Source organism: Schistocerca piceifrons, chromosome 1 (assembly GCF_021461385.2).
Source record: "Schistocerca piceifrons isolate TAMUIC-IGC-003096 chromosome 1, iqSchPice1.1, whole genome shotgun sequence".
Classification (NCBI taxonomy): Eukaryota; Metazoa; Arthropoda; class Insecta; order Orthoptera; family Acrididae; genus Schistocerca; species Schistocerca piceifrons.
In genome coordinates this window covers 21,334,249-21,358,116 of record NC_060138.1, presented here as the reverse complement: position 1 = coordinate 21,358,116, position 23,868 = coordinate 21,334,249, and the positions used below count along the sequence as shown (strand labels likewise).

Genomic DNA, 23,868 nt, shown 5'->3' with positions numbered 1-23,868 from the left:
TACGGGTTGTATGTCTCTGCCCTGCTACCCCCTGGAGTTCGCTTTCGTCGCCTCCTTCAACACCTTAATTTTTCACTCCCTGCAACCTTTCGAGTGGGCGAGAGCCACACGCCACCTTGGCTCCAGGCTCAGGTTCGCGTTCACCTTGACCTCAGCTCGCTCCCAAAGGAGGTTACCCCCGGTTCGGTCTACCACTCCCGTTTTGTCGAACTTCGTTCGAAGTTAATTAATATGACCTTAATTTATTCAGATGGCTCTACGACCAATGACGGGGTCGGGTGTTCTTTTATTGTCGGGGCACAAAGTTTCAAATACCGGCTCCATGGCCATTGTTCGGTCTTCACAGCTAAGCTATTTGCCCTCTACCAGGCTGTTCTTTACATCCGCCGCCACCGACATTCTGCTTATGTCATCTGCTCCGATTCCCTGAGCGCCATCCAGAGCCTCAGTGATTCGTATGCGGTTCACCCTTTCGTGCACCGGATCCAACACTCTCTTCAGCAGCTGGTGGACGACGGTTCTCCGGTTACCTTTATGTGGGTTCCTGGCCATGTCGGTATCCCTGGGAACGAAGCTGCAGATGCCGCGGCCAAGGCTGCGGTCCTCCAGCCTCGGACAGCTTCTTGTTGTGTCCCTTCATCAGATTGTAGCAGGGTCATTTGTCGGCGCATTTTATCGCTGTGGCATGCCGATTGGGCTGCACTTACGGACAACAAGCTTCGGGCCTTGAAACGTCTTCCCGCGGCTTGGACGTCCTCCTCACGCCCCTCTCGGCGGGAGGAGGTCGTTTTGGCCCGGTTACGAATTGGACACTGCCGGTTCAGCCATCGCCATCTGCTGACGGCTGCGCCGGCGTCGTTCTGCCCATGTGGGCAATTGCTGACGGTCCGCCACATTTTAACGTCCTGTCCGGATTTTAACACACTGCGTCTTGATCTTGGCTTGCCATGTACTCTAGATGTCATTTTAGCGGATGACCCACGAGCAGCTGCTCGCGTTCTTCGTTTTATCAAATTTGATTATGCTGTTTTTTTAATCCTCTGCCTGTCAGTCTGTCTTTTATCGTGTTTTTCCTTTGAGTCGCTGTTTTAACCTTGTGCCTCGCGGTGCATTCCTAACGTAGTCTGGGCGCTAATGACCATTGACGTTGTGCCCCCTAAAACCACAAAAAAAAAAAAAAATCCCTCGGGAATGGGTCTGTGTGTGGTTCTTAGTATAAGTTAGTTTAAGTAGTGTGTAAGTCTAGGGACCGATGACCTCAGCAGTATGGTCTCTTAGGACTTCACGCACATTTGAACATTCTCAGGCTTTTATTATTAGTATCAACCGTTGTCTGCTGCCCTTCTTCTCAACAGAAACTGCAGTATACCTCCAGCATTCACTTTAGTATACGAAACATTTCTGAGGTCTGAGTTCCTGGATAGCCCCTCTCGCTCTTATCAATTTGATTTGCTACTTAATTAAGTTGATCAATTAATTAACCCCCCAGCCTCTGGTACACCCCATAGATGTGAAGAATAGGGATTTAATTAATTTTTAAAGTAAAATGCTGTACAATAGTTTAAGGGGGTGGATGACAAAGAAGAATGCACCAGAAATGGCGTTCAAAAGCATGTGAAATTTAAAAGGTGTACCACAAAATGGTGGGAGGACATAACTAATTAATTAATTTGGTATCAGAGGCGGTTAAAAGACTCAGTTGATCGATCATTTGGAGGGAATTCGATTGTAGTGTATGGAATATTATTTAAACAAGAGGAAGGATCTCATAACAGTAATTGGCCTAATGTTCTGTTAAGTGGTTTTCCATGTCACCGCCATTTCCTTAAACTATTTTTTTAGTTCTCAGCATCCCATTGGTCGGTGAAATCGATGGTATATAATTTAAACAAAAGATCACTAATAAAAAATACATCACGCCACTTGACGCCCGACACAAACACTGCCAACTTCGCACACGTCCCCAGGAGTTGGGATGCATCGGCGGCCCCCGCAAAGTGGCGACGCGTTCTTCAGCTGCCAAGCGACGCGTTGCTGTCAGTTCGAGTCCTGCAAGGATGAGGCAGCAGCATCTCTTTCGTACTTGACACCTGAGAAATTCTTGTCGAAATACGTGTTCACCTAGACACCGTTGCTGGCACGACGATGCATACCTGCCGTGCGGATTCAGCGCCGAGAGAGATGTTCCAATGATCCCCAGAATGGCACAGCGTGCATTGCTCCTAGCGATCCTAAGGGGACAGCTCGTTCGTCACTGAATTTACCCATCAAACTGCTGCTGCTGCCGGCGTGGGAGCACCGTCAGCCATTATTTTCTGCAGACGAGTCTTTCAGCAGCAGAATTATTTTACACAGACAGTTAAACCTCGCAAAAGTTGTCTACAGATCATCAAATACATACAAGACTCACAAGAATATTGGGAGGCAGGAACATATTTACCAGTGTAACTACAATTAAATACTCCAATTGCTGCTACAGTATGACACCGACTGATGTACAGGTAATGTCTCCTCTTGACGGCTGTGGTTCTGGAATGAATCTCAGTATCTATAGCACACATAATTTTCCAAGTAAAAATTTCTCTCATACTTTCGCGGTTTTCGATGTGCTGAATCTGTACATCCCTCACGATAGGACACACACTCATCTGTCTAATCATGCCACAACATAAGCCACAGTAACTTTACACTGCAACATATACGAATTTCAGACGAACAGTGCAGTTATCTTTTATATTTGTCAGCGCCCGAAAAATTATGGTACATCTCTACTCACACTGGCTATATGTCTCGATTCTCCTCATTCCTAGGAAATTGTGTGACAAATTCTTTGAATTAGCTCTTCTGGAAGGTGCTTCATCCTGCCAAGATTCTCTCAAACAAGTGTTATGAAAGACAGGCGTCCGACACTATGTATAATAATGAATACCGCACTCACGGATGTAATGCTTGGAAAGACATCACTGATCCATGTTGGTGTAACATAATCAACATCGCTATCGATAGAACAACAAGGAAAATGCTGGGGTGCGCTTAGGGGTGCCGATGAGGGGACATATTGTTACAGCCGTATTGCCCGTCCTGTTGAACACTTGCATTGCAATATTCTGTAGCCATTTACGAAATGAATTTATTACCACTTACTTTCGGATATACTCCTCAGTGCGTTGAAATCACAATTCATATAGGTACGAAAAGGGGGTCACTATACTTTCAACTACCTAGTTTCAACTAGTTTTCAAGATCATTCGACTACCCACTTTCCACAACCGAAATACATGCCCATGGATCACTGTATATAGGAAATGTCTTAGAAATGTTCGTAGATTAGCGAATAAACAATCAAATATTGCTTATTTTTACTGACATGATAAATAATGAAAACATCATTGCAAAAGATAGATAGGGAGAGTACAGCTCAGTGAAAAAGCAGACAACAATGCAGTCAACACCGACAATTAGCTCGCTGCCCTGTTGCACGAACATCTGCTGTCAGTATGGACGAAATACCCCGACTGCTGCCGGCTGCACCGATCAAAACTCAGGAGTTCATACTTTGCTGTAGTTCCCAGTACCTGTACTGTACAGTGTTGTGTGTCGTTTTGTTTGTTGAGTGTGTGTTCCGTTGCACACCTTATAAAGACGAGTGCTGTAACAAAAAAGAGGAAATTTGTGCGTTTGCATCTAAAATTAGAAGCGCTAAGACGACTTGACAAGGGAGAAACTATAAAAAAATTTGCTCTCGAACATGGCATCGGTGAAGTTACTGTTGGTGACCGGCGAAGAAACCGACTTAAATTGGAACAGTTTTCTTCACAGAAATGCTCACACGAATCTCTCAGTCGAAGAAGTATCAAGAAGTTAGACTTCGAAAAAACAAGTGAGGCATTGTTCATGTGGTCTACCCAACGGAGACAGAAGGGTGCTCCGATTTCTGGCCCAATCTTGCAAGAAAAAGCTTTGTTTCTCAGAAACCAGCTGCGGGAAGGAGATGACAATTTCACCGCTAGTGTGGGCTGGCTCGAAAAGTGGAAGAAGAGTTATGGAGTGCGCCAACTAGACGTATGTGGAGAAGAACTCTCTGGTAACGCTCAGGCCGTTTCAGAATTTAACGCCGAGTTTAAAAAAATCATAACTGACGAAAATTTGTCTAATGAACAAATATATAACTGTGACGAAACTGGGCTAAATTTTAAAATGTTATCAGCGAGAACACTTGCTCCTTGTGAAGAAAAAAGAGCTCCTGGGCACAAAAAAAAAGCAAAGAGCGGCTCACAGTTATGGCAGCTTCAAATGCAACTGGAAACCACAAACTAAAACTAGTTGTGATTGGGAAGTCTGCCAGGCCAAGAGCGTTCAAGAATGTATCCATCTCAGCTCTTCCGGTTGTCTATACACGTCAGAATAATGCCTGGATGAATCAGGAAATCTTCAAGAACTGATTTTTTATCTTATTTGTACCTCACTGCAAGAATTTTTTAAAAGAAAGGGGACTTATATTCAAAGCAATTTTGCTCATGGATAATGCGTCCTCACATCCAAGTGCAGGAGAACTGCAGTGCGACGGTATCCGCGCCTTGTTTTTCCCACGAAACGTCACCTGTCTCATTCAGCCCACGGATCAGGGCGTTCTGGAATGTCTAAAAAAAAAGGTATCGCCGGCGATTGCTACAGTCAATCCTGCATTCCGAAGACAACGAAAGCATTGTAGGCGCTTTGAAGAAAGTGACTTTGAAGGACGTCGTGTGGATTAGCGAATATTCGAGCGAAATAAAGTCAGACACAATTTCTAAGTCACGGAGGAAAATTCTACAGGAAAGTATGCCAGACACAGAAACTGAAGATTTAGCAGACGAGGACGCTCAACCATTGTGTAATTTAATCAGAGGATTGCCAGGGTGTGAAGAGGCAGAAGAGGTGGAAGTAGGCGAGTGGTTAAATTCGGACCAACAGTTGGAAGTGACAGACTCTTCTGTAATTGACACGGTTGACATTCCATCGCAGTGTGAGGGTGACGAGGCAGAGGCTTCACCGGTGATGAGTCACACCGATGGCTACGCTGCTCTGGAGGCCGCCGTATGCTACGTGGAACAGCAGCCTGAGGCGACACCAGCTGACCTACTGCTACTGAGACGGTGGTGGCGTGACATTGCCGCGAGGAAACGTTGCAGCTTCACCAGACAAAAGACACTTCACTATAACTTGTCTAAATAAATAATTATTGTTATTCTGCCAATGCAAATGCATGTGTAAATACTTTCATTTTAATAAAGTTCATATTTTGACCTGTATTACTTACAGTATCATAATTTTTTTTCCCCATTTCAATTTCGATAGTCCGAGTTTTCGATAGTTCGAGGTGGTTCCGGTCCCGTTCACCTCGAACTATCGAGACTCTACTGTATTTCTTTCTCCAGCCAGTAATTTGACGAACACAGAGAAAGTATGTCTTCGAACTCCAGTATATCTATTTTTTTCCTGTAAACTACCTCTTTTATGGCACTGACAGTTAGTTCTGTTCTTTCTGGCAGTTCTTCTAGACGAGAGCATTCGGGGACTTTAATTTTTCCTCTTATTTCCTGTATGACACTGTTGTTATAACACTCCACATCCTTCTGGGTGTAAGCTGCAAGTTCTTCTGCTGCACATTCTTGCGGTATTTCAGTATGGAACTTTGTTTACAACTCTTGCAAACGAATTGCTATTAAAGGTTGTTATTCCGATGGTTTTAAGCTCTGCAAACGGTTGTTCTGTTGCTAAGTGTTTGACATCGAGCCCACCGCATTTCGATATAATGTATCCATCCTTTTTAAGCGGCTCTAAGGAGGAATGGAGTTTGATAAACAGATTTTTCGTGTGTCGTTTAACATAGTAAACGTGCTCCAGTCCGTCGTTTTCGGCCAGTACTCCAACATATGGCCACTTAGCACTGCTCTGTACTGTAAAACCCTATTATCTTGTATTCCCTAATCGTAGCTAGATTTCTCCATATTCTGTGTTTAAAGTCATACGTAAACGTAGCCTGCACATCCGCTGTAGCCTCTTCCTTTTCCATTTGCAGCTTATATTCTTCCTTTATAGCAGTTATCTCATCTGTATACTCTAATTTTCTTTTCTTTACTTTTCCAGTTTTCTTTTCCGTGCACATAACACTTTAACTGTAGTTGAAGGTGTAATTTCTTTAATGGGAAATGGTTTAAGTCTGTGTGATAAATTTATTCTTTTTCTTAGGACTTGTGGAATAACGTTGCTCGTGTCAACCAGTCCCAATTCTGCAATACCTATATCGGACGATATTGTGGATCGCCAAGACCGATAAAATCTCGACAAGAGCGCTCAAATATGAACGTTACGTTCTCTGCGTTTGTCAGTTATTTACTGCGAAGTGCACCATTAGTTCTTGCCTGATATCGAACGATCAATAATGACTACTGCCGCTTGACTGAAGGAGTCCGGAAAGAAACACCGGCTTTGGGCGAAACAAATGATGGCATTTTGCAGCACACAAATGCACGAGTTCACTCTTCGTTGGCCGTTCGTGAAATTTTGACCCAAAGCGGTAGTACAGGGTGTCGAGAAATTAAGTATCTATTTTCTACAAATACGTTGTATTTGTTAAATCATTACTGGTGCAGGTAACATATTTTGTGTCTACTGTGCTACCCGATAATGTGCAGTAATCGCATGCCATCAATTAAACACGTATTTCATTGTTTGCAGTGTGAGTGTGCAAAATGTTTACCGAAGAAAAGAAGATCACGATTGTGACGTGGAGGCTACGGAGGTCGTCGTACGATGACATTAGGATGAGGTTTCAGCGCAAATTCTATCGCGATGTTCCTACCGATAAAAAAAAAAAAAAAAAAACCGCACATTGATGAAGAAGTTGAAGCGCACTCGACCGCTAGCAAGAGAGCCCGGACGAGGTCGTCCGTCAACCTACAACGGAAGGATGGACATCCACCGAAAGGTGCGGCGTCTGTCAGTGGAACTGACCATTCCGCGCTCGGCGGTACACGAGCTGTTGTGGTGTACTTGGAGGAAGAAGCCGTTCGACCTGCTTGTTCTCCACCATTTTGCAGAGCGTGTAGCCACGTGCATCGACCTGCCCCTCGTTGGAGATCCTGAATCACACCTTATTCAGGGATGGAGTGACCTTCCACATTTGTGGAAAGGTTAGCAGGCATAACTGCGTTACCTGCGCTAAGGCACCACCGGTGGAACATGTTGAAGTCATGCGAGACCCTCCCGAGGTTAATGTTTGGATGGGCATCACGTGTGACAAGTTTTACGGACAGTTTTTGTGGTGTCACCGCCAGACACCACACTTGCTAGGTGGTAGCTTAAATCGGCCGCGGTCCATTTAGTACATGTCGGACCCGCGTGTCGCCACTGTGTGATCGCAGACCGGGCGTCACCACAAGGCAGGTCTCGAGATACGGAATAGCACTCGCCCCAGTTGTACGACGACTTTGCTAGCGACTACACTGACGAAGCCTTTCTCTCATTTGCCGAGAGACAGTTAGAATAGCCTTCTGCTAAGTCCATGGCTACGACCTAGCAAGGCGCCATTAGCCTTACATAGTTTGATAGTTATCGTATGAAATGTCTCATCAAGAACGTTGTAAACCAACAACGAATAAAAGTGAAGTATTCGAGGAGCTGCATACTTTTCTTGCTACCATTCACTACTTATCCTTTTCCAGAATTCACGCCCGTCTGCGTTAGGTAGCGTGCATTTCGGCCTCCTCTATCTACAAGGTGTTGGCACATTCACCAACACATCATTTTTCCTTAAACCACGACTGGGGTAGCGTACCTAGGCATGTGATACGTGTTACAAACCGGACACAATGGGAAGGTCCGGGCCCCTTTGCTTTTTTTCTTTTATCACTCGTTTATTACGTCAGAGAAATACACATTTTAAGACAACTACATGAAATATTGCTCCCAGTAAAGGTTAACATAAGCAGTGACAAAACTTAGATCTCTTAAGGGTTTTTGCTGGCAATAAATTTTAAGGAGGCAATGTAAGGTTTACTTCAGTTGAGCTCAAACACGTAGCAAGTGATTGAATCACGACACAGACACCTTAACAATTTCGGCAACAAATAAATAGCGTGAATTGGTACTCACAGTAACCAACTAATCAACAGCCTTGCCATTGAATAAGTAGTAGGCCATTTGGAACGAATTAGCAACACCCAGAAACTAGGGGAGTTAATACCAACAGTCTTTAAATGTCTCGCTCCCCATTAAATAAACAAACTTACAGCAATTAAATGAATAACAAATCAAACACACTACGCTCCACTCAAACTCTTCAGTGGAAGCCAAGCCAAAATGAAGATTCCATTAACTGACTAGCACTGAAGTCACACTAAAGCTCATCTCTGTGTTCCCAGACACATATGGGGCAAACTTACACAAGACAAGACTTTGAAGGGAGCACATCAGTAAAACCAGTAGTGGAGCTAACTCGTGCCACTGAAAATTAAGGTACTAGACCGGGGCACAAGGTGGTATACAATGAGGTTGCCTTAGTGCTATACTGCGCTCCCAAATATTAATTCAAATGGCCAATTCAAAATTAAGTACACATAAACCAGCATTAATTAACTAGGAGTGACACCAGATCGCCCGGAGAGATGACAACACTTAATTGAACAGACCAATGCCGGAGACGACAGTAACGTCACATACCTTCTCCGAGTTTTAACCAGAAGTCACTTCCCGCTATAGAAGTAAACATTTGACCAAGCACAAGGAAAGAACCGCAAAGAGAAAATTCAAACAAAACCCCCAAAAGATTATAAAGGACAGGGAACCCCAACTATTTAGATTTAAAAGAATTAGCTCTCCCCAAAGGCAGTGTAAACGCTAAGGCCACACTTAAGAGGCCACCAAAATTGGTTACAAAAGGTCTTATACATTTGGTCTTTTTCTTTAAAAGAAACACAAGGCTGCTTAACTTCTGCTGGACGTCCGGTATGGCTCGCGTAGGATACACCAGGCAGCAACCCAAGCTAGGTGGTCGCAAGGCACGGCGAGCAAAATCAGGAGAGCAGACAGGCAGGCAGCCAGCACATATCCTCCATCCTCAACCGGCAGCCCTCGTACAACCAACTCCACATATACGTGGTTGCTTCCCAACTCGTACCTAGCGGCGTCTCAGCAGGTAGCCCGAGCAAACGTCAACTGCCACTCGCCCCGCGAATGTGAAAAACAACAAGGCAGGCAAAGATAAGAAACATCGAAGGATCGATAATGGACATCCAAGGGAATGGCGGGCCAGTAACGAGCGCCACGGATCAACATGCTCAGAAATTTTTTGTTGCCACAGCTTACCCGGGATCGATTTCGGGATACAGTTTACTTTCAGCGAGACGGGGCACCGCCTCTTTATGCATCAGATGTTGGCACGTCCCCGAATTCCGAGTTTCCTGGGCGACAGGTTGCACGTGGAGGTCCCTCGCCGTGGGCAGCACGTTCCCCTGGCCTCACGCCGACGGACATTTTTGTTTGGGGATTTATCGAAGGACGCGTGTTCAGCCGACGCAACATCACACTGCGGCAGGTCAGGAACCAGATCACACGAGCTACTGCTGCCGCCTAATGCTTCAGAACGAGTTCCGCGCCACTGCTCAAAAATGGGAAGCGTGTCGTGATATTGGTGGTGAACGTGTTGAAAGTAATCAGTAATAAACCGGTGCCGTAGCAAATATTGCAAGTTCCATCAGTATTTGTAGGAAATAGATTCTTTATTTCTGGATACGGCGTATAGTGACGCCCCAGCTTCCGTATCCTTTCGCCCTAAAATGGAGACAGCTTTCAAGGGTCCGTCCTTTTACGGGCATAAATGTGATTGAAAAGGCAGCGCTGAGCGAACTAAATGCTATCCCGAAGACTGACTTGCACAAATATTTCAGCGGTTAGAAAAATCCCCGGTATAAGTGTATCGGAGACTGTTTTGGAGGGGTTAACGTGGGTATAGAGTAATAAGTAAAACAAAAAAAAAAATTGTGGACACTATGTGTAGACGGGTGCGGCGTTTGTAATCCCTGATACAGTACTTGTTAAAGCCTGTGCTGTGGTAAGTGAGCGGGATTCACCTTAAGAGAAAGGATTTTCGCATAGATATCGACCACGTGTACCTGAATGGTGGCAAATCAGACTTACACCCACTCTGTAATAACAATGATCCGTCAAGCAAGTTCGAATTGTAATTACACGTCGGGATGGACCAAAAGCAACCCTGAAGATGCTACCAATTTGATAATAATACGGTCGCCAGCCTAATTAGGCATTAACTGAGTTTCTTCCCTGTACAAGTTGGTAGATATTCATGCAAAACAACAAGTAGTAACACTGCATAATATAGTAGAATTTTAGAACCAGAAAATCTATTGAACTGATAGTTTCACGATCTGTACTGATATAGAAAAACCATGAATACATAACACTACACTATAATCTATACTTCAAAACTTTATACTGTCTATTAATCTGATTAAAATAGGGCATAGGTTACCCTAGAAATAGCACTTTCGTGCCACACACGAAATGTCAATTTTGATAAAGATAAAACACTGATAAATTTTGACTTTTAACTTTTGCTGGTCAAACCAATTTAGAACATAATTCAAATGAATTAAGGGGGGGGGGGGGGGGGGAGAGACCCTGAAACTGTTATGATCGCTGTATTTAAAAAAAATGATTACTGAATTTATTATGCGTTCAAGACTTCCAGTATATAAGTTACTACTCTTTTCATCTTATTTACTGGTCAATTAAATACCTTTATATCTGTCTCGAAATAATAAACTTCATTACTATTTCAATATTAAAGTTATCTTTCAACTTCTTAGACCTTCGTTATTCATTTACTGGTTCATTAACAAAACATTTCTATAAACACCATTCTAACATAGCTAGTTCTGCAAATAATTATTATTAACACAAATTTTAATTTTCATTTTGGGACACTCGGATTGCACAACATTTGGAAAGGACCCTGTCTAGGTTAGTTGTGAGGATAATTAAATGATGGGAAAGTTCTGGTAAAATTTAGGTTATTATTGCACAGTTCACTCTCTGATACATACGAATACAGTACTAAAAGTTTCAACCTGCTAATATCGATGCGGCGGTTGGCGGGCGGCGAGATGGCGAGGCGCAGAGCACACATACAACCACAGCTATGGCTCTTGACGTATCGGTACTTTATTTCTTCTTAGCGTCGCAATACTTTTCCATTTAGTGCCTATGGAATTTTGCCATGATGTGTGGGCGTTGGAACGGCATACTCGAGGCTCAGTGAAGCTATGTCTTCCAGGAGAGCCTCCTCGCTCCAGAAGGTGTTGCTGAAACCAGTGCCAAACTCCAACTACTACTGAGCCCGCTGTGCCGTGCAGTGCCCGCGTGAATTTTCCCGCGCTCGCGTGCCATCCACATTTTACCGCTCCCTGACAGACCGGGTATTCACCCGAGGTTTTGCATTCTACATATCCTAACACATTGCCTACGTATGGACCAGACGCACAGTTACAAGTAAACATCTTAGAACAGTTTCAACATTTGTTACATTTCAATTCTGTTACAATATTGCTTGACATTTGACATCAACATTAATATTCACATTGAAACTTATTTACAGTTTTCTTAACACAATGGCGTGAAACAAAAGAAATTGAATTCAGAACATCAATTACACAAGGTAATTGAAAAACCAGATGAGAAGAATTACTTACATGTACAATATTACAGAGTCGTCGTTGTTACACGCTGTTGCAGGGTGAACGACCGCATCATCTCGGCGAACGGCGTGTCGCTGGAGAACGTGGAGTACGCGACGGCGGTGCAGGTGCTGCGCGACTCCGGCTCGACGGTGTCGCTGGCGGTGCGCCGGCGCGTCGTGCTGCCCGGCTGCCCGCCGCCCCCGCCGCCCCCGCACGGCGCAGCGCACGCGCAGACGCTCAAGCTCTGCCTCACCAAGGCCAGCAAGAAGGACGGCAAGTAGCCATCTGACTGTCATGTGCTCCTCGTCTAGGTGTTTGTGTGAGGATAAGAATGTGGGGCAAGGGTTATCTGTACATTTCTACGATGTGGATGAGGGTGTAAATGGCGGGAGAAGTATCTTCAGCGCTCGATACTATCGTAAAAGCTTTATTTTTGAAAGTGCGGGAGAGTTTGAGGGAGGCATCTGCCGCCACAGGCCGTGCTCCCGAATAGTACAGGACGACTGGAAGTATAAGGTGGCGCCGGAAGAGGAGTTTGCAACCCACTTCCTACACCCTTCGGGAGAGAAAGTACAGCCTTTGTTTGCAGCTTTTTTAATGTGTTTATTCCACGTAAGATGTCGGTCAGTTAACAGGGCTAAATACGATAACGACTCACGCTGAGGCAACGGAGAGTTGCCGGTCTGCGAGTTTCACCTCAGTCGTAAAAAAATCTCAAGCACCAAAGTAACTTTCGCGCGATGTATCGTTCCCAAGTGACATAGATCGATGGAACTTGCGCGATATATAGAAAGTACTGCTGTAGTGTAGTATAGAAGATAACTCGAAGAAATACGTAATGAGACGACACTCTTAGTGAAGTACAATAATTACACTGAAGTCACCACGATCTACGGTGACCCCCCGCATATTACGGACCGCAGTAGGGCATCCTGTGCAACGCCTCCCGTGCACCACGCTGGCGAGGAGTTGTCGCGGAGGGCGCCGTGTGGCTGCAGCGGCGCCGTCGACAGCTGCCGGGCGGCAGTCTGTGCACTCGGCTGCGCCACAGCCCGCCTCCCGAGCGCTCCCCACACGTGTTCCACGGGGAACGCACAGGCCGCTCCGTCCGCCGGATATCATCATTACAACTCCTCCACCTGCGATCGTGCATTGTCATCCGTAAACGACACGTCACGGCCGAAAACACGTGTGCTGAAGGAGTGCGGCATCTCGGTAACGGTGCATCGTGTTGAAAGGTGTGCGGTGTTCCCGAGAGCACAGTGACTTGGAAGACGAGGAGAGGGCTCGCGTGGTAAGCAGACTCAGTCTCCGTACTAACTCTGGACGCATTCTCGTGTGCCGAGAGGCGGGAAAACGCGATACACCCAGAAACACTGTCCAGCGTAGTCCAGGTCCTGTGGTGACGGAAGACACGACGCCGCACGGGCCCGCCCACTTCCAAATCTCTGAACACTGTACACTCTCCGATCGCAGTACACTCCTTCCCCCCTGGCTGTATTCGTCCGTGACGTCGTTGTTTCTATGAGAGCGCGCAACCGCATCGGAGCAACACTTGGAGCGAGAGGAGATTCAGCGAATGGACTGGCCTTGCCCCCCGCCCCCCAGCCGCACACACACACACACACACACACACACACACACACACACACACACACACACTCTGAGGTGTCAGGTCAGAGCGATGTTCTGAACACAATTTCGACACAAAGCAGCTCAATAGGCTGTGGAGTGGAAGGGGTAGGCTAGCAATAGAACAGTGCCTCACCATTGACTACACACTCATTTATTGAACACATAAGTCAGGTATCACCCAAAAGGAACAATCAATACAAATTACAAAATAATATTCTTTTCCTTTCAGTCACTCAAACATTTAAACAGGCAAATAGCAATCATTTAACTGAAAGCCTTTAAAGAAAGCGAGACTAGAAAATTTGAATGATGAGTTAAAATCATATGTAAATAGGCTCTGACCGAGCACGTATTTTAAAACGAAATACTTCCTTTAAGGAACCAGCGATCAAAATTAATTACATAATCCTCAACAACCATATTACATCCAAGACATTTAAGGTTAAACAGTAATATATAACATCAGTGAGCTGCAGTCCCAAGTTTTAAGCAGCACGTTTCAGATGGACTGCACTGCAACAGTATAATACAAGTCCCTCAGAGGATCTCCCCACACAGGAGTTATTGCTCCAATCGACAAAATATCAACATCATTCCATGTACAGACCTAAAACAAACTAAAAGCTCTCTTAAGTTTGGTACAGTTAATTCCCTTTCAACATAACATACACCACAAGTCTAGCCCTAGAACGGCACCGACACCTCGCAATTTAGCACGCGAGAAACTGCAGCGATGCACTCATCACGTATCCTTACAAAATCCAAGAACAGAGAGCCGGCTCCCCAATAGCGGAACATTTAACCACGCGCAGCGTGCGGGTTTGCGGGATGCTGATCTCGCCCTTAACACCAGTTCAAATACTAGTCAGCCTACAATCTTGAACCACCGTACACATTCCTTCAGTTACTGCATAGAAAGCCAATGTGATAGGCAAACAGACCAGCATATGATAAAAGCTTAAGCAATTTCCTTACTAGACAACCGTTATGAATAGTAGCCGTAATTTTTTTTAAACGTGAGCACACCCACAGTCAAAAGACAAACAACGCCAATCATAAGGACAGTAGCACATAAGCAAGTAGCAATGGTAACTTCTGCTTAGATTGGCTACAAATCAGCGCGTGATTTAACACATCAGAGAACAGTCTTTACAACATAACCATCAATACAATAGCAAATTACTCACGATTTAGTTTCGCAAAGCCATAGGCAAAACGTGGAGAACATATCACTTAGACTAACATAATGGTGGTCCCTCAGTTACCCCAAATAACTGACTCCCTTAGTTGCACAGCAAAGAACCAGACCTAATGAAACCACCACAGTTTTCGCCTCTAAATTGTCACAGTACAAGTGAGACTCAATCACAAATGTAATTTTACATCGCCAGTTCCCATATAGTCAATACAAGCGCCTGATTTTAACCGTTTATAACGGCAGGCATCAACATCGTACGGAAAAGAGCGTAGACACGAGCTCTTACCAATTCTCTTCTCCGAAAGCAGCCACCGCAACTCTCGGGAACCACTGGGACAGCCAATGCAAAAATCGTTACTGCTTCACACAAATTACAGGACGCCCGCTTCCCGCTGCTTCCTGTGGCGCCTTCCGTTCAGAGCCAACTTGCATATCTCCGTGCGATAGGTCCGGTCCCACACTCGCTGCGTCAACCCGACAACCGTCTTCCGCCACGCCCCGGAGCACCCCCCACCCCACAGGACCTCGCCTCGTTACTCCTCGGGTAGGCCCCAGAGGGCGCTGCTTGCCGCCCTGACCGTGGCAGGAAAGATAAACCACCAGAGTGCCACTGTCGATATGAGTCGCCACGGCTCACACACACACTTAAATAAATCCCACGTTTGGGTGTTGCGTTCAAAGTACGTATTGCAGCACCTCCTCATGCCTCGAGGACCGTCCAGCTGCTGTAAACCGCGCTGCTGGAGTAATGGTACCCCCTGCCACAAGAATTCCTTACTAACCGTATGGGCAGCACGGGAGAACGTTCCAGACCATGCGTGGCCGTCTGTGGTGATCACACGTCCTATTCAGAACAGTGACCGGCCTTTTGCATTCTCCAGGGAACAATCGTAATTCCCGATGCCTTCACGTGTAATCATTGTGTTCAAATAAAAGTGTCATTTGTGTTTGCCTCAATCCGTATTTCTTTCAGTTACTTCCGAGTTTCATTGATCTGTGTTACTTACCAGTGATTTCGTTCCCAAGTTTTGCACACCAGTGTAAATAGCGTGCCATTCTGTCGGGCAAATTTTCGCCTCACAAATGTTGCACTTCGCGTAATTTCGTGCAGGTGCTGCTATAACTTATATGGATGAAAAGGAGGTTGCGACAAGTCCCAGTTGTTGCTTTATCGTCGGCGTAGGGAGCTAGTCACCGCCGAGCTGTTTTCCTGTCTTTCGTGTAAATACTGTACACGACAGGACGTAACACTGTAACATTACGGTAGTCTTGCCTCAGTCGGATGTATGTGGCTGGCTCGAATATCATTTCTCTCGAAAAAGGAAGGAGGTAATAATCTCGATTTTGTGCTCTGGGCATTTAAGTCCATCAAGTTCGTGGGTACGTCCATCGTGCCAGATGATGTCAGATGCCTTTTCTACGTCCAGGAATACGCCTCCTATTGATTCTTTCTTTGCTGTGGCCAAATCCGAGGGATTGTTGTATAGAAGGTCTTTGTTGGCTTTCGGAAGAAATAGGGTGCGTATATGGTTAGGATGAGGCGATTTGTGGTTCCCTTGAGCTTCATCAGGCCGCGTACTGCCAACTCGCTAACGGGCGTGAATTCTATTGTTCGGCTCATATTTCTTATCCAAGTCATTCGTCTGGTTATTTTTCTCTTTTCGACTAATTTGGCTGAGAAGTGAGAAAACGTTGTCAAGAAGAAGAAAGTTTTGTTGTCAGGTAGTTCACATGGTACAGGTATTGGCCAACTGTAGCAGGATGAACTAGGGTCAGGTTACCAGGTCACAAGTTTCTTCAAACCTAGTGCAAGTCTGGGTCAGGTGATAGAGGATGTATAAGTTCGCATTGCAAAGACTTCACAAAGGAAGACACCGTGGCAATAGCGAGTGGGGCAGGCAACAGCATAGACAGGAACCCTAATTATCCAATTGAGGGTGGCCTGCTAAAGATAGCTTCAGGAGCGAGACATACTGGTGTTGGACTTGTGTCAGTTCTGAGCCGCCTTGATCGGCCTCATTCAAATTCTTCTGTAAGGAGGCTTCATTTAGAGGTCAAACGCCTGTTTGGATCAGCTATGGGGCCTCACATCAGTGTGGTTCCTGTTGGCTCTATCGGTAGGTGGAACTATAATGGGCGAAAACTGTCTGGGTTAATAGCAAATAACTTACGGCTTGGGGGCACTATCGCATGTGGTAAAGTATCAGTGGTTGCAAGTAACAGAACAGCCGACAGGGTCGACAGAAACAAAAGATGTTGAGTGACAGGTTGAAAATGACATTGACATTAATCAAACGGGCAGCCAGAAAGCAAATGTTAATGTACACAACCCATGCAAACAGCCCCTGACTGAAACTGGAGATATTCAAAAACTGACAGAAAAATTAGGTTCATCCAGCGGTAATTCAGTTAGTGCACAATATCAGTTAGCCTTATTGCATCATAATATCTGAGGACTAAGGGCTAAGCTTAATGAGTTGCTTATTTGTGTTGAAGAATTAATGTTGAGCAAACCGATTGATATAATCTCCATCTCTGAACATCATGTGACCACTGGTATGGATATGTTAAATGGTAGAGCATCCAGGTTAGCTCCTTTCTGTACAGAAAATATGGAGAAAGAAGGAGTTGCCAAGTGTTTTAATTTCGAGAATATTCATATTAATAAATTTTACCCAGATCACAACTAGAAGCCTGTGCAACACAAGTAGTATTTCATAGTAAGTCCTTTACGATAGTAAATATATATAGAGCATAGCCAGGAAACTTGTAAAAAACCTGCTAGCTCTGTTTTCTCATCTCGCAGTAAAAAAACAAGGAAATAGTGGTTGGTGGTGACTTAAGTGTGGTTTTATTGAAAAGCTCTCTTACTGAACAATTGTTGCAGTTGGTAATACTGATGTTCAATTTTATTCCTGCTGTGAACTTTGAAACTAGGGTATGTAAATGCTCAGAAACTGCCATTGGTAATACCTTTGTAGACAAATCTAGTGAAAAAAGTGATATCACAAAACCGTTAGTAAATGGGCTATCTGATCATGACATGCAGTATCTTGTGTTAAATGATAAATCAGTAAAATATTGAGAATTTTGGGAGATTGCTCAAAGACATGAATTGGATAGAAGTTTACAACACTTCTGACTCAAATGGAAAATACGAAACATTCATTAATAAAGTTACTTCCTCTTTTGAAAAACTGTTTTCCCCATAACGGTAACTCAAATCACACAGAAGTCGAAAAATAAACCATGGATTACACAAGGAATAAGGAAATCATGTGGGACAAAAAGGAGACTGTGTCTGGTGTCTAGGAACAGCTCTGATGTTAACATTCCAATGCTTCACTAAGAATAATGCAAAATATTGAAGCAAGTAGTCCAGAAATTTAAGCAGCTTTATTATCAGAAGAAGATAATTACGCCAGGCAGCAAAATGAAGACTATATGGGATATAGCGAAGACAGAGACACTTGAGGCCAAAAAGGAAGAGGTACAGATAGTCTAAAAATAAATGATACATTGGTAACAAGTGCATGTAGCATTACAAACCTCTTACACAAGTACTTTTTTTCTGTTACTGGCAACTTACGGTTATCAGGTTCAGTAAACAGTGCAGTGGAATGTCTGAAACCAGTGTATACAATCAACGTCAGTGAAATGGAAATGACTCTCACGTCTCCCAGGGAAGCAACATCGATCATAAAATTCTTAAAATGAAAGTATTTTCGTTGTTGTGATAACATAACGAAGTTAATCAAAGAGTTGAGTAGTACCTTAAGTTATTTGTGTAACAAATCTCTTGTCAGCGGAACATTTCCAGACTGGCAAAAATATGCCGAAGTTAAGTCTCTTTGCAAGAAGGGGGATAAAGGGATACCATCAAACTATCGATCAATTTCACATCTTCTGGCTTTTTCAAAAATTTTTGACATGGTTGTGTTCAATTGTATTCTTAAGCATCTAACTACAGGTACACTACTGGCCATTAAAATTGCTACACCAAGAAGAAATGCAGATGATAAACGGGTATTCATTGGACAAATATATTATACTAGAACTGACATGTGATTACATTTTCACGCAATTTGGGTGTATATATCCTGAGAAATCAGTACCCAGAACAACCATCTCTGGCCGTAATAACGGCCTTGACACGCCTGGGCATTGACTCAAACAGAGCTTGGATGGCGTGTACAGGTACAGCTGCCCATGCAGCTTCAACACGATATTACAGTTCATCAAGAGTAGTGAGTGGCGTATTGTGACGAGCCAGTTGCTCGGCCACCATTGACCAGACGTTTTCAATTGGTGAGAGATCTGGAGAATGTGGTGGTTAGGGCATCAGTCGAACGTTTTCTGTATCCACAAACGCCCGTACAGGACCTGCAACATGCGACCGTGCATTATCATGCTGAAATGTAGGGTTTCGCAGGGACCGAATGAAGGGTAGAGCCACGGGTCGTAACACATCTGAAATGTAACGTCCACTGTTCAAAGTGCCGTCAATGCGAACAAGAGATGACAGAGACGTGTAACCAATGGCACCCCATACCATCACTCCGGGTCATACGCCAGTACGGCGATGACGAATACACGCTACCAATGTGCGTTCACCGCGATGTCGCGAAACACGGATGCGACCATCATGATGCTGTAAACAGAACCTGGATTCATCCGAAAAAATGACGTTTTGCCATTCGTGCACCCAGGTTCGTCGTTGAATACACCGTCGCTGGCGCTCCTGTCTGTGATGCAGCGTCAAGGGTAACCGCAGCCATGGTCTCCGAGCTGATAGTCCATACTGCTGCAAACGTTGTCGAACTGTTCGTGCAGATGGTTGATGTCTTGCAAACGTCACCATCTATTGACTCAGGGATCGAGACGTGGCTGCACTATCCGTTACAGCCATGCGCATAAGATGCCTGTCATCTCGACTGCTAGTGATACGAGGCCGTTGGAATCCAGCACGGCGTTCCGTATTACCCTCCTCATCCCACCGATTCCATATTCTGCTAAGTCATTGGATCTCGACCAACGTGAGCAGCAATGTCGCGATACGATAAACCGGAATCGTGATAGGCTACAATCCGACCTTTATCAAAGTCGGAAACGTGATGGTACGCATTTCTCCTGCTTACACGAGGCATCACAACAACGGTTCACCAAGCAACGCCGGTCAACTGCTGTTTGTGTATGAGAAATCGGTTGGAAACTGTGGTGTAGCGATTTTAATGGCTAGTAGTGTAATATATTGTCCAAGTCACAGTTTGGTATGGTGAAGGCTATTTACAAGTACAATGCGATTGTACTTCCTTCCTTAGCTAACAAGTTAGAGGCTACTGACCTATGAAAAGACTTTGACTGTGTGAATCACAGCGGTCTCTTAAGTAAATTAGAATATTACGGTGTTACCTAACTATAGCAGGAAACAAAGGGTGTCATTGCGAAATACATGTGGAGTGAGCAATCAGTCTTCATCTGATTGGGAATAGATTGCATGTGGTGTTCCTCAAGGTTCCATCTTGGGTCTTGCACGCGTTAATGAGCTTTCGTGTTACATTTCCAGGTACTAACTTTGTTTTGTTTGCAGATGATACAAACATTGCAATAATTAAATAGCGAGTCAACTACAGATTTAGAAATGGCTGCTAATCAAAATTTCTGTGATATTAAAAAATGGTTTGAACCTAATTCGCTGTCACTAAACTTTGAAAAGACCTTCTGTATGCAGTTCAGGACCTGTAAGAGATTTCCTTCTAGCATCTGTATACCATATGAAGACATGCAGATCGAAGAGGTCGACAGTGTTAAATTTTTGGGATTACAACTCGATAATAAATTGGGTTGGGAAGGGCATACCACAGAACTGCTGAAGTACCTAAACAAATATCTGTGTTTGCAGTGCGAAAGATGTCAGATGTAGGAGTTATAAATATAAATATACTTGCGTATTTTGCCTATTTTCATTCTATTACGTCATATGGAATCATATTCTGGGGTAACTCGCCAAACCAAACAAAAATCTTTACAGTGCAAAAGCATGAAATAAGACTCATTTGTGGTGTAAATTCAAGAACATCAAATAGAAAATAGAAAATTAGGTATCCTAACGACATATTCTCAGTATATTTATTCCTTAATGAAATTTGTTACAAGTAATGTGTCTATTTCCAACAGTACATAGAAGAAGAACAAACTAAGTAGAGACCTAAAAACCACATACCTTGGTCCAAAAAGGGGTCAAATATTCAGGAACACACATTTTCAGTAATTTTCCAACAACCTTTAAAAATTTAGTTTCAGGTACCGCACAGTTTAAACAGAGTTTGACTTTTTGATAGGCAACGCCTACTCTATTGATTAACATCTTAACAGGGACTGTTAGACCAGCTTAAGCAAAAATGTCTGTTAGATTTCAGTTTTGACAGCACTTGGTCACAACAGTCAAGATTGGGTATTTTGTGTATGATAATTAAAAGTGTACAACTCTATTTCATTCTGACTGTGTATTAATTCTGTAAATATTAGTAGTTTCAGTTTAGTGTAATGTATTCACATATTTTGACGCTCTCCTGACAAATAATCAGGGAAGTAAATATTATATTAAAATACTCTTATGTTTTTTATGTTGTACTTTCTGACATGTTCCACACCCACGAGAATCGTCCAATTTTTGAGTTTGTGGAACGAAAACTGAATCTAATCTAATCTTATCTACTTGTAGCGTACAACTGCATTTAACTAATTATATCTCCACTGATTCTCATCATTTTAGTTGTAATTGACTCGAATTAAATTCGATGAAAACTGTTACAGAGAAACTTCAACCCTGCATTTCGTTATAAACGTAAAGGTAATGCTCTCGAAGTTCGTAATGATTTACAATGGGAACCGAGGACGTGCTACGTCGTTTTCATCTACATGTTCTTCTTCCTCGGGTTACAAAGTAGCTTCTTATTCGTCAGCCACTGTGTTTCGGCGTAGCGGCTAACGTTACACAGAATAGGGTCCCTCAGACTGGCAATGGAAAAGTAGCACAAATAGGAAAATGCTCGACGCCTTCTTCTGTAGAAATGTCCGCGCGGAAGCACACGCCGGGTGGCTGTATGGGGCGGCACGTCGGGCACGGCCGGCAGTCGGGGGCGCCGCAATCGGCGCGCTGCGCCCTGCTGTGGCGGCAGGTCCCGTCCCGCAGCCACACGTCTCCGAATGGTGGGATGATGCACGTCGGAGGCTTCTAGTTCGTTAATACAAGAAATCTTTGCTCCTCCACGTAGTCGCGAAAATTTTTGAGAGCGAGAACAATGGCCAACACCGACTTGTCTGCATTTTCTTACAAGGGAACCTCCCCATCGCACCCCCCTCAGATTTAGTTATAAGTTGGCACAGTGGATAGGCATTGAAAAACTGAACACAGATCAACCGAGAAAACAGGAAGAAGTTGTGTGAAACTATGAAAAAAATAAGCAAAATATACAAACAGAGTAGTCCATGGGCAAGATAGGCAACATCAAGGAGAGTGTTAGCTCAGGAGTGCCATGGTCCCGTGGTTAGCGTGAGCAGCTGCGGAACGAGAGGTCGTTGGTTCAAGACTTCCCTCGAGTGAAAAGTTTACTTTCTCTATTTTCGCAAAGTTATGATCTGTCCGTTCCTTCATTGACGTCTCTGTTCACTGTAATAAGTTTAGTGTCTGTGTTTTGCGACCGCACCGCAAAACCGTGCGATAAGTAGACGAAAGGACGTGCCTCTCCAATTGGAACCGAAAACATTTGATCGCAAGTTCATACGTCAACCGATTCCTCCGCAGGAAAACACGTCTGATATATTCTATACGACACTGGTGACGGCATGTGCGTCACATGACAGAAATATGTTGTCGACCCACCTAACTTGTACACTTGGCGAATGGGTAAAAAGATTCTTCTACCTTGCCCGATTTAGGTGTTCTTGTGGATGTGATAATCACTCCCAAAAAAGTGATGAAAACGTAAGAGTTTGTCACATAAACTGCAACAAATGAATGCAACAGTTTCACAGTCGCACAGTTTTCCCTGTGCTCTGTCAAAAAATATGTTTTTAACGTTTTCAAATTTTTCCGTGTGTAGACCATCAAATCCTGCATATGTCCAAGCAAATCTGAACATGTCCTGGAATTTTGGAGAGCGAAGTTGATTATGTGTGAGTGCCTGAACTTTGATAATTGACACACGATCACGTAAACAATACTGCTCTGTGTACCTGTGCAGCTTCGCAATATTATAGACTCTTTTCGCAATGTATTTCACTTGCCGTAAACCAAACACATTTAACGGTTGCACGAGAGATGTACAACCTGGATGAATGGTAATCACGTCTACTCCCACACTAAAATTGTACAATGCCTGATCCTTCTGTCCTGTATAGCTGTCAAGGAGATAATAATTGACTGAAAATAAAAAAAAAATTAAACTTTTCACTCGAGAGAAGACTTGAACCAAGGACCTCTCGTTTCGCAGCTGCTCACGCTAACCACAGAACCACGGCGCTCCTGAGCTCATTCTATCCTTGATGTTGCCTCTCTTGCGCATGGACTACTCAGTTTGTATATTTTGCTTATTTTTTTCATAGTTCCACATAACTTCGTCCTGTTTTCTCGATTGATCTGTGTTCAGTTTTTCAAGGCCTATCTACTGTGGCTGTGCCAACTTATAACTAAATCTGAGGGGGCTGCGATGGGGAGGTTCCCTTGTTAGCATCGCAGTCAGGGTTTAGAGGCACTCGGTAGCTGTCGGTCGTTCCACGCCGTTGACCCTGTGTGAAATGATGACTGCGAGCCTAAGTTCGAAGCATCAGAGGCCTCCTTAATAGACTTTTTTGGATCGTAGTTAATTGAGGAAGAAGGAGTATTGAGAGCCAGGTTAAGGTTGTCTAATGTGTGTTGACATTTGGTAGACCACTGCGACCGCACTTTTTTTATTTAAAAAAAAAAAGCAACGGACGTAAAGGCTTTAAATAGACGGAGTGTGCAGAATACATTTTCTGTAATGGGTTCGCTGACCGGAACGAACTTCAGCTACTTCACATCAATGGGAGGTGTTAACTTTCGAATAGCCTCGGTACATTTAGGTGTGGGTGTTATACAATAAGCATAGGGGAACGTGAAATCTTTGCGCCTGACCTGTGATTTCTGGGGCAAACGAGTGCTCTCCCAGCATGTCTGAGACATGTCTCCGATTTCTTGTTGAAACTCATGAATGGGGGCGGTGAAAAGCTCCTCTGTCCCCTGCATCTTTTGCAACAAGATAACGAATTGTGTCG

The 23,868-nt window shown here is 44.1% G+C and overlaps 1 protein-coding gene across 2 annotated transcripts in view; it reads left to right on the top strand.

The window, feature by feature from the left end:
- The window catches only part of LOC124784850 (tight junction protein ZO-1), a 484,431-nt gene that overhangs the window by 136,041 nt on the left and 324,522 nt on the right, over positions 1-23,868 (top strand). For both annotated transcript variants that reach the window (XM_047254134.1, XM_047254133.1), the window contains exon 3: positions 11,794-12,011. In XM_047254134.1, coding sequence (XP_047110090.1) covers positions 11,794-12,011 — 218 coding nt within the window. The remainder of the gene's footprint in view (positions 1-11,793; positions 12,012-23,868) is intronic.